Source organism: Palaemon carinicauda, chromosome 1 (assembly GCF_036898095.1).
Source record: "Palaemon carinicauda isolate YSFRI2023 chromosome 1, ASM3689809v2, whole genome shotgun sequence".
Classification (NCBI taxonomy): domain Eukaryota; kingdom Metazoa; phylum Arthropoda; class Malacostraca; order Decapoda; family Palaemonidae; genus Palaemon; species Palaemon carinicauda.
The window spans coordinates 110,989,814-111,002,727 of record NC_090725.1 but is presented as its reverse complement, the minus strand read 5'-3'; the positions used below and the strand labels follow the sequence as shown (position 1 = coordinate 111,002,727).

Sequence of the window (12,914 nt, the reverse complement as noted above, 5' to 3'; positions counted from 1 at the left end):
TCTCTCTCTCTCTCTCTCTCTCTCTATATATATATATGTATATATATATATATATATATATATGTCATCATCATCATCTCCTCATACGCCTATTGACGCAAAGGGCCCCACTTAGATTTCTCCAGTCATCTCTATCTTAAGCTTTCAATTCAATACTTCTCTATTCATCATCTACTTCCAGCTTCATAGTCCTTAGCCATGTAGGTCTGGGTCTTCCAACTCTTCTAGTGCCTTGTGGAGCCCAGTTGAAAGTTTTGTGAACTAATCTCTCTTGGCCACTGTGAAGAGCAACCCAAACTATCTCCACCTACCCCTCTTCATGATCTCATCCATATATGGTAATCGAGTAATCTCTCTTATTATCTTATAGTTTCATTTCTGATCCTGTCCTGCCATTTAACTCGCAATATCCTTCAGATGGTTTTGTTCTCAAATCTACTAAATCTATTGGAGAATATTTCATTGTCATACCATGACTCATGTCCATAGAGTTACACCGATCTCGCTAAACTGATGTATAGTCTGACGTTATTATTATCATTATTATTATTATTATTATTATTATTATTATTTGCTAAGCTACAACCCTAGTTGGAAAAGCAGGATTCTATAAGTCTAGGAGCTCCAACAGGGAAAATAGCCCAGTGAGGGGGAAAACAAGGAAAATTAAATATTTTCATAAAAAGTAACAACATTAAATAAATATTTCCTATATAAACTATAAAAAACTTTAACAAAACAAGAGGAAGAGAAATAAGAAAGAATAATCTGGCCGAGTGTACCCTCAAGCAAGAGAACTCTAACCCAAGACAGTGGAAGACCATGGTACAGAGGTTATGGCACCACCCAAGACTAGAGAACAATGGATTGATTTAGGAGGGTCCTTCTCCTAGAAGAGCTGCTTACCATAGCTAAAGAGTCTCTTCTACCCTTACCAAGAGGAAAGTGGCAACTGAACAATTATAGTACAGTAACCCCTTGGGTGAAGAAGAATTATTTGGCAATTTCAGTGTTGTCAGGTGCATGTATATATGTATATATAAGTAAATATGTATATATACATATATGTATGTGTGTATATATATATATATATATATGTGTTTATATATATATATATATATATATATGTGTGTGTGTGTGTGTGTGTGTCTTTGTGTGTGTGTGTGTATTCTACAACCCCTTCCATAACCATACATTACTCTGAAATATGGATAAGAACAAGTGTCCCAATGCGCTTAGCAGGTACCAATGAGCATTCTCGCCATTATTCTATCTGGCAACTCTGGACTCTGTCCTGTAGCCATTGGGAATAAATACGGGGAGTAAGTGAAACGTTTAGTGGACCAGTACAATCCCGGTCGTTCGATAAGACTAAGTCTGGAAAACATCATGTGGACAGGTAAGTGAATCTACGAGTTTTTGAACTATAATTATATCTCGGCTGTATTCGTTCTGATTTCGTGTGGGACTCCGCGTTTCTTATTGACGTTTGCCGGCATTTGTTTTTCTTTCCGAGAAGATGCGTTCATTTCAGTGTATTGTATAAGTAGTAACATTATTAATGCTATCGATAATACGGCAAATAACTGGTACATGTTAATATCTTTGCTAATTAGCACCATATGTCTTCTAAACGGGGTCTTCTTGTATTGACGTTCGCTAGATCACACCCAATCGAAAAACAACACTAGGTGGATGGTTCGTTTCATATGACTGATATTTATTTGAAGACTATCCTTTCATAAACACTATAATTGTCATCTGAATAATTTTATAAAATTATAAATATAATTTTTAACTTAATTTTAGAACAAGAACAGCTTAGAACTAATTTCTTTTATAGATATTAACTAATTTTAATATTTTTGCTAAAGCGAACGTTTCCAACTCACCCGCCAGCACGCTCGTGATACCCAACGTAAGGAATGATGTTTGTCCAACGGACCGTTACGATGGTGATAAATGATAATGACTCCTAGCAGACAGATACCGTTAGTCTAACCTAAAAAAAAATGGAAGAAAATTATACATTTGTTTCTGAGTTTGGATAATTTAATGTGGTGAAATGGTTTGTGTATTGGAATAATTACAAACCTGTACTATATGCTAGGTTGTTTAGCTGTGAGCTACTGAGGGATCAGATAAAAGTCTCACCACTGCAATCGGAAAGCGTGATGATGAAAACTGGCCAAAATCCAGATTATTATAATTATTTTTACTTGCTAAGCTACAACCCTAGTTAGAAAAGCAGGATGCTATAAGCCCAGGGGCCCCAAGAGGGAAAATAGCCTAGTGAAGAAGGGAAACAAGGAAACAAAATATTCTAAGAACTGTAACATTAAAATAAATATTTCCTATATAAACCATAAAAACTTTAACAAAACAAGAAGAGAAATTAGATAGAACAGTGTGCTCGAGTGTACCCTCAAGCAAGAGAACTCTAACCCAAGGCAGTGGAAGACCATGGTACACAGGCTATGGCACTACCCAAGATTAGAGAACAATGGTTTGATTTTGGAGTGTCCTTCTCCTAGAAAAGCTGCCTACCATAGCTAAAGTCTCCTCTTCTATCTGAGGCCTTTGTCTTGCAGGGGACTAGAAACGATTGCATTTATTGATGTTATTATGAACTGTAAGAACGTAGTTGGTAATATTTTATCATTTATACATAGAATTTCACGTACCATGGAAACGAAGTTAATTTACTCCAGTTTTAGACTAACTAAACACTTGTGATGAAATACCAATGCTTTTATGTATACACAAGCCTTAACTGAAGGCTTTTAAAGGCCACTCACGAATGGCAGAGGCAGTGACAGTGCCCTGATAGGACAATACCCCAGAGACTGACCATATATATATATATATATATATATATATGTATATATATATATATATATATATATATGATCAGCCACCAGTGCCCAAGCCCCTCTCCACCCAAGCTAGGACCAAGGAGGGCCAGCCAATGGCAGCTGGTGACTCAGCAGTTAGAGATGTAGGCTCTCACAAAAACACCCCCATGGTGAGGTTCCAGACACAAAAAGAAACTATCGCGATTGAGCGTGACTCGAACCCCAGTTACGGAGAACGCCAGGCAGCATTCGAACAGGGAGAAAAGAAAATTTTAGGTGTTTCATTGCATAATATATAAAGTACTTAATATATGCATGATGCTCTATATCATGAAAATTGGTCTAAATGCGAGATTTTAAAATCATATGTTGAAATAGAACGGAAACCAAGCAATTGTGTTTAAGAATACTTTAGTGTTTCACGTACACACACACACACACCCACACACACACACACACACACACACACACACATATATATATATATATATATATATATATAATACATATATATATATATATACACATATATATATGTATATATATAAATATATATATATATACATATATAAATATATATATATATATATATATATATATATATATATTTCTTTCTGGTTAAGCCAGTGGCATTGCCAGGCGCATAACATCTCGATCTCGTCCTTGGGTAAGGGGAAAGGAATAGTAATACCCTGGTAAGAGAGGTTAAAGTTAGAAAAGAGGGAGGTGGTGGGAAGGATTCAATCTGTGTGCATATCTATCTAAATATCTAGCCGTCACTTTTGACGGGTCACGTATATTAGCATATATATTTACATACACACATATACGGCATGCATATATATGTATACCTCTATATGCAAACAGACATACACACACACATATATATATATATATGTATATATATATATATATATATATATATATATATATATACAGTATATACCGTGCTGAGCAGTATCTAACTTGCTAGGCGGTATACCTTAGCAATCCATGTTTGCCGATGGTTATACTCGTATAAGCGGATGAGCAACTTGGTGGAGTAATGAGAGCATAGGGTGTGGAGGAAATCCCCCCATAAATCTCGATGAAGTCATTGACAGCAGGGTGACGCTCTGGGTTTAAGGCGATGGAAAAATTGTCCCTTCGCCTTTTACTCCTGATGCCTGGCGGTTGATCTTACAAGAATCAGTATAGACCTGCAGGGGTCACTTGCCTTAGTTAGATGGGCACTTGGGCACTGCGCATCACAAGGAGCTGGCTATCCTTTGATGTATCTAGCCAATGAATCCTCTATGAATTTAGTCAATCATGGAAAGAGAAGATGACAGAATGGTCCTCAGTCCCAGGCGTAGCGAGGTGCTAAGAATCTCCCGGTTTATAAATACTAAAGAAAAATTGAAAATAAATAATTGGAATTTTAGAACCATGAATCAGATTGGGAAGTTACAGCAAGTGAAGAGTGAATTTATGAAATATAGTTTGGATATACTGGCACTAAGTGAAACACGTTGTAAGGGGATTAGTAAGGAAACTTTAGATCAAGGCAATATATATATATATATATATATATATATATATATATATATATATATATATATATATATATATATATATAGGGAAGGAGTAGGAATAATAACACCAAGAGCAGAAAAGGCATTAACCGAGTGGAGAGTTGTAAATAGTAGATTGTTACTAGCAAAGTTCAAATCAAAGCAGTACAATGTGAGTATTATAGTTTGCTATGCCCTAACAAATGATTCCCCCGGAAGAAAGGAAAGACGAATACTATGAAGAACTGCAGATGGTAATAGATGAGATCCCTGAGAGATGAAAATTGTGATTGGCAACTTCAATGCTAAAGTTGGAAGAAATAATCAAGGGATAGAGAATGTGATAGGTGATGAGGGTCTTGGCGCAGGTGCAAATGAAAATGGAGCACATTTCATAAGTTTCTGTTCAGCAAGTAATCTTGTCATTGGAGGCACTCTTTTCCAACACAAGAACATCCGCAAGTATTCATGGACTTCACCATGTGGCAATTACAAAACTCTGATAGATCACATTGCTATTAATAAAGAGAGAAGGAGGACTGTGAGAAATGTAAGAAGCTATAGAGGTGCAGATATTGGTAGTGATCACTAGCTCCTCATTGCCACACTTAAATTAAAACTGAAAGCACCCAACAGAAAGATGGATAGAATGCCAAGGTTTGATACAACTAAGCTTTTAGAAGAGCACAGAGAAACATTTGCAATTGAATTTAGGAATCAATTTGCAGTCTTATAGGGTTTAAAAGATGAAGAAGAGACAATTAATGAAGAATGGCGTGATATTAAGAACATATATCAGTCAGTTGGTAGCGAAGTTTTGGGACAAGCAGTAACAAGGAGAAAGCCATAGATATCAAATGATACTTGGGATAATACAAAAAGGAGACAAAGACAGAAATTGATTGTTAAAAGTTTTCGAGGAAGTAATGAAAATTATAAGGTGGAGCATCCTAAGTATTCCAGTATAGACAGCGAGGTCAAAAGAAGAGCCAGGAATGACTGGAGAGAATATTTAGACAGTAAAGCAGATGAGGCTGACTATGCTATGAATTCAGGAACTGGCTATGGTGTAAGAATTGCTCATATAATTATTAATGGAATCTCTATGGGGGCAAAGAAGAAAAAGCTTATACCCATCAAAACGAGAGAGGGCTGTTATAGCAACAGATGATGAAGAAAGACAACGTTGGATGGAACATTTTAGTGAGGTTATGAACAGGAGATATGAAGGGAATAATTTAATTGATATACCTTAAGCTGATGAAGACCTTTATATGCTCATGAATGAATTCAGTGTGTTTGAAGTCAAAGCTATCCTCAAAAAACTGAAGAGATGGAAAGCCCTGGGATACGAAGGAATAACTACCGAGATAATACTGGCCGAAAATGAAGTGACTCCCAGACTACTTACAAGATTATTTTGTAGAATGTGGCATGAAGAGGCAAAACCTGATGATTGGGACTTAGGAGTGTTGGTGAAAATAGCAAAAAAAGGAGACCTGACTGATTGCAAAAATCACAGACGTATAACACTTACGTCACTTGTTATGAAAATATATAGTATGCTTATTCCAAAGAGACTGGAGAGAAAGATTGATGAAAAGCTGAGAGATGAACAAGCAGGATTTAGAAAAGGTAGAAGTTGCACTGACCAAATTTTCATTTTGAGACACGTTGTACAGCAATGTGTAGAATATAGAAATCCGCTTTTGATGGCATTTGTGGACTATGAAAAAGCCTTTGATAGTGTGCACCAGCCAATTTTGTGGAGAGTCCTGCATTATTATGGAATTCCTCTTCAATACGTAAATATGATTAAGCCTGTTCATGAGCATAGCAAGTGCAAAGTTAATGTTAACGGAGTCTTATCAAATGAATTTCCAGTGAACTGCGGAGTACTCCAAAGGAATGTGTTGTCACCTATGTTGTTTATCCTTCTCATGGATTTTGTAATGTGTAGAACAGTCGGAGATGGTGGAGAAGGATTGGACTGTATTGGTGATAGGAATTTAGCAGACCCAGAGTATGCTGATGATGCTGTCCTTGTTAGCTGAACATCACAGGATTTGCAATGCTTGCTTACCAGAATGCATGAAATATCACACGAGGTTGGGCTGAAGATGAATGGAAGAAAGAAGATGAATGGAAGAAAGACAGAGATGATGAGAATGGAGTATGCAATGGAAGATGAAATATCATTGGAAGGAGAATGGATTAATGAGGTAGAATCATTCAAGTATTTAGGAACTATGATCTCCAATACTGGGGCTTTAAAATTAGAGTTTATTGAAAGATTGAAAAAAGCAAATCAGACAATGGCTAGGTTCAGTAAAATTTGGAAATCAAATCGCCTGAAATAACATATAATTATCAGACTATATATCAGTTTAGTGAGATTGGTGTTACTCTATGGACATGAGTCATGGTATGAAAATGAAACAATCTCCAATAGATTTAGTAGATTTGAGAACAAAGCCTTCAGAAGGATATTGGGAGTTAAATGGCAGGACCGGATTAAAGTTGCTAAAGTTAAAGTTGCGGGTTTTAGGTCTCCACAGAAACGATTTACATCGTCCTCCTCGGGCGACCATTAGCCAGCAGGGACTATCACTAGTCCCCTCTAACCTCCCCCCAGGCGCCTACCCTGGGAGTACCCCCCGGTAGAAGGTCTCACGGTATTCGCGTCCCAGGCGGGGACCGAACTCGGGACCTCTATAATAGAGATCCGCGACGCTACCAACCTTGCTATCCGGAGTATTAGAAATGAGACTATACGAGAGATTCCTCAAGGGCCATATGTAGATGAGATCATGATGAGGGGTGGATGGAGATGGTTTGGTCATGCTCTTCGCACTCCGCAAGAGAGATTAGTCCACGTTCATCTGGGCTCTACAAGGCACTAGAAGAGTTGGAAGACCTAGGCCTACATGGCTGATGACCGAAGCGCGAAGTAGGAGATGATGAATGGCGAAGTATTGAATTAAAAGCTCAAGATAGAGACGACTGGCGAAATCTAACAGAGGCTCTTTGTGTTAATGTTCATAGGAAAGAGATGATCATACTTACACGGGCAACAACAACAAACAACAAATGCAGCCGTTTCTAGTCACTGCAGGCCAAAGGCCATAGATACGTTCTTAGTTACGTCTGTGGTTTGGTCCTTTCCATCACCACGTTGGCAACTGCGGATTGGTGAAGGTTGGAGCCTTTTGTCTGATCACTCATAGTCACAGCAAACCAATATAGTATGGATGGCCCTGACTAATACAACTTTGCTGTTCATGGCGATGCACAAACCCTTTCACTACGTTAGGGAATCTCAGTCACAAAGGGATATATATACATATATATATATATATATATATATATATATATATATATATGTGTGTGTGTGTGTGTGTGTGTGTGTGTGAATCCTGAACTGTAGGTAGCAGTTAGGTTCCGACTTCTTTTAGAGCCTCTGGTGGCATGTTTGGAAGCAATCTGGCCTTTTATTTGCAGGGGCTAGAGTTCGTTTCTAAGTATGAGGTAGAAATTTATTTCTATTTGAACACGATATTGTGTTGATTTTCATCTATATATATATATATATATATATATATATATATATATATATATATATATATATACTATTGTATACGTACACACAAAATTTGCAGGAAAACGTGATGCTTAGATACAAAAGAACTACAGGGAAAATGAAAATATATGAGGAATGATTTATTGAAAGAGGTTTTTACATTATGCAGTATATGGAACTATAAAAATATGAACATACAGATATTTGTAGAACAATACATCAAAGAGAAAGAAAAAAATAATAAAAACAATCTACCTGCAAGGACCCAAAGTCCCAAGTATGTACGTGGGCGGAGCTTAGCCCATGTATCCCATTAGCCAGGTGGCGTACTTAAAGGGTTATTTCAGATATCAGGTGTTTTATCTTTTTAAGCCTTCTGATGCAATTTCTTCATATCAATGTGCATTAGTCTTTAAGGATATTTTAAAACCTTATCTATGGAAATACATATACACACTTCTTCTTGTATTAAAATGCACGAAATCGCTAGGTACTAAAGCTTTCAATTATGTCCTACTGGCTTTTGCTGTAGGCCTATATCAGGTCACGTGATCCTTGTGATAGTAAAGCATATATATATATATATTATATATATATATATATATATATATATATATATATATATATATATATATATATATATATACAATATATATATATACCTAAAAGCATGCAAATGCATATATACTGTAGATGCATACACTCCCATATACATGCTTGCACCCATATATAAACATGCATATACACATACATGCACATATAACCCTATCCACATAAACACACAATTACATACATATTTTTACATGTTTTACATATTAATGCATAAATATAAAACACACAAACAAGTAGTAGTAATGCATATATATATATATATATATATATATATATATATATATATATATATATATATATACATACACATATTTATATAAAATTGTATAAGTAATAATAATAATAATAATAATAATAATAATAATAATAATAAGGGTTGTGGTGGCCGGGTGGTAGCGTCCCTGACTGGTGATCGCCACACTGGGGTTCGAGTCCCGCTCAGACTCTTTAGTTTCTTTGGTCGCTGCAACCTCACCATCCTTGTGAGCTAAGGAAGGGGGGGGGGGTTTGGGAGGAGCCTATAGGTCTATTTGCTGAGTCATCAGCAGCCATTGCCTGGCCCTCCTTGGTCCAAGCTTGGGTGGAGAGAGGGCTTAGGCGCTGATCATATGTAATATGGTCACTCTCTAAGACATTGTCCTGCTTGATGGGGCAATGTCACTGTCCCTTGTTTCTGCCATTCACAAGTAGCCTTTAAACCTTTAAATCTTTAATAATAACAATAATAATACATGAAAATGGCAGCCTAAATCCGAAAGATTAATTTTATGGAGACAGTTATTATCTGAGGTACATGATTTTTTAAGCAAGAAACCAGACATCACTTCAGTCAGGTCTAGTTTAAGTCATTAATTTTTTACTAAGTTTGTAGATCTCTGCATGTAAATGCATCGGGTTTGTACATTCAATGTAATGGGGGGAGGGAGTGTTCAAAAGGTTCTTAACTTTTCAACTAAAAATGCTGCAAATTAAATCAAGGGGAAACAGTAGATATGGAAGAAAAATTAAAAGAGAAAAAGTCAATCTTCTCGTTATTCATCTCGGCAGGTTTCATGGATCAGGACTTTCAGGATTTGAGGAAAATTTAACAGTTGGGGTACCATTTTGCCGTTTCTATCAAATACATCCCCTTCTGAATTACAATATTATTTTGAAATGGCATCAGAACAGACGAGGTTTCAGTAGACGTTGTGGTTATGTACCTAGCAAGAATCAATCTCATCATTCCTTAAACAGCTGTTTTCCCTTTTTTTCATTCATACCCTTGTAATTCACCGTGCTCATGCATTTTTTCTTTAGGTTGTCAATATAACTGCATGAACCAGAGTGGGCATAGCAGTCTGGCAATTTGAGTTAACCAGATAGCACACCACACTTGCCTACCTCTCTAACGGAGACACGATGAATTACATTCCCTTCTGGATTACAATATTATTCAGAATTAACACCAGATGGGAAATTCACCACTAGCTTGGGTGGAAAGGAGTCTTGGGCGCGGATGGTCACTCTCGATGGAATTGTCTTGTTTGCTAAGGCGATGACACTATCCCATCCTTATGCCATTCATGAGTGGCCTTTAAACCTGAGTACCCCTAAAATTAAGGATGAAAAACAGCAATGAAATTGATATTGTGATATAATTTCATTATTCAATCTCAATGCACATTACATAATGTATCGCGCAGTACTGATTATTCTTTCAGAAGAGTACATGCACCCCAGGTTGGGAACACCTACTCTACGGCATCTGTCAGAAAGTTATATCAAAAGTACCTCATTGGTTTAGCTTTCCAAAAACAGCAGCACTAAAAGTTTCCGTTTTTTGACACCGAGATTCTTCTCCTATTAATGTGCTTTGTTCCAATTTTGTTCTTTATGAAGGACTTTGCTTTAGCTTTGGAGTAGACCGTAGTCCCGATCGGCTGCCCTGACTGACATCGCTTAGACCCCGGTAGCGTATGTTTGTGTGTTGTACCAGTCACCAGCGTCCTTCCTGCCAGCAGCGAGGAGTCCTGGCGTGGTTAGGTCGACAGTTTGAAATATGTGAGGTGTCTGTTATGTTTTTAGGTGTTGGAGTGGCTTTGTTTGTGTGCATATTAGTTTGATCACTCATGTAAACCGAGGAGAATATAAAGACGCCTGCAAAGCTCCCAGAAAGAAGCTTGAATCTTCTTCTATTGGCCTGCTTTTTCCCATTCGTACGGTGTCACACGGTTGCCTTTTTTGAAGGACTTTTTGCTTTGGCCTTTGGGGTAGACCGTAGTCCCGACCGACTGCCCTGCTTGACGTCACCTAGAACCCGGTAGCGTAGGAGAAGGGCACTCCAAAATCAAACCATTGTTCTCTAGTCTTGGGTAGTGCCATAGCCTCTGTACCATGGTCTTCCACTGTCTTGGGTTAGAGTTCTCTTGCTTGAGGGTATACTCGGGCACACTATTCTGTCTTATTTCTCTTCTTCTTGTTTTGTTAAAGTTTTTATAGGAAATATTTATTTTGGTGGTGTTGTTGTTCTTAAAATATTTCATTTTTCCTTGTTTCCTTTCCTCACTGGACTACTTTTCCCTGTTCGAGCAGCTTGGCTTATAGCATCTTGCTTTTCCAACTAGGGTTGTAGCTTAGCTAATAATAATAATAATAATAAGGAACTGGAGAATTACGACAACGCCAAACATTCTTAAATTTATTTCCGTCACCAACAAATAACAACGTTTCAAACATCTGTGTTCATAATCATGTTCCTGGGTAAAAGAAAGTAAAACAATAAAGAGCAAACTGTACATAAATATTGTAAACAAACAAATAAATTCTAAGTTAGAATGGGAAAAGGCATAATTAGGCAATCTTCAAAGGAAAGCTAGAAATTTCTTGATTAAGTTGTGGCTTTTTAGATTTTATAAAGATTGACTCTGCTATTCTTATTTCATTTTCATATGAGCCTCTGTATATTATTGAAAAGTTGTCCAAAGAGAAAGAACACTTACAATCCATTTCGCAATGGTCTCGTATGCTGGACTGTAAAGGTTTGGACAAGGCTCTGCCAGTTCGGCTGCTAATTCCCTTGTGATCTTGGTAGCGAGAAAAAACGCATTTTTTCGTGGAGCCAATGTAAGCTAATTGGCAATTTGGACAGTTAAACAGGTAAACCACCATTGATTCAAAGGTCTTTTGCAGCTTTTCTTTATGGTTAACAAAACTTTTTATTTTGGAGTAATTATAGAATATTAAATTCGGTTTAATTTGTGGTAGGTATTTACTCAGGATACATGAAATCCTGAGTAAATACCTACCACAAATTAAACCGAATTTAATATTCTATAATTACTCCAAAATAAAAAGTTTTGTTAACCATAAAGAAAAGCTGCAAAAGACCTTTGAATCAATGGTGGTTTACCTGTTTAACTGTCCAAATTGCCAATTAGCTTACATTGGCTCCACGAAAAAATGCGTTTTTTCTCGCTACCAAGATCACAAGGGAATTAGCAGCCGAACTTGCAGAGCCTTGTCCAAACCTTTACAGTCCAGCATACGAGACCATTGCGAAATGGATTGTAAGTGTTCTTTCTCTTTGGACAACTTTTCAATAATATACAGAGGCTCATATGAAAATGAAATAAGAATAGCAGAGTCAATCTTTATAAAATCTAAAAAGCCACAACTTAATCAAGAAATTTCTAGCTTTCCTTTGAAAATTGCCTAATTATGCCTTTTCCCATTCTAACTTAGAATTTATTTGTTTGTTTACAATATTTATGTACAGTTTGCTCTTTATTGTTTTACTTTCTTTTACCCAGGAACATGATTATGAACACAGAGATGTTTGAAACGTCGTTATTTGTTGGTGACGGAAATAAATTTAAGAATGTTTGGCGTTGTCGTAATTCTCCAGTTCCTTATTAAACTGAGGTTCCCTTCCACCCGCTCAGTATCGGATAATAATAATAATAATAATAATATCGTACCAGCCACCATCGCCCTTCCTCCCAGCAGCGAGGAGTCATATTATCTGGAAATCCTCAATGTTGTTCAAATTCAGATTATAGATGACCTTGGCAATGTCACTAAACAAGCTCTTCATGAATTTCTCTCGTGCGAATCGACCAACAGTTATCACAAGGAAGGAAGGAAAAACTAGACTGTTTTTAATAGTTCTTCAGCATGACATATCATTGGATGAATTTTCTTAATTTCTGATGTTTATGCATTGCTTTTAGTTGATATGAATGATGCAAACAGTGAGTAATTATATATATATATATATATACATATATATATATATATATATATATATATATATATATATATATATATATATAT

At 36.5% G+C, this 12,914-nt stretch overlaps 1 protein-coding gene across 1 annotated transcript in view; it reads left to right on the top strand.

The window, feature by feature from the left end:
- Positions 1 to 1,240: 1,240 nt before the first annotated feature.
- LOC137650855 (beta-hexosaminidase subunit alpha-like) overlaps positions 1,241 to 12,914 on the top strand; it is a 45,316-nt gene continuing 33,642 nt past the window's right edge. The window contains exon 1 of the mRNA XM_068384013.1: positions 1,241 to 1,399. Within this exon, the coding sequence (XP_068240114.1) occupies positions 1,390 to 1,399 (10 nt within the window). The 5' untranslated portion in view covers positions 1,241 to 1,389. The remainder of the gene's footprint in view (positions 1,400 to 12,914) is intronic.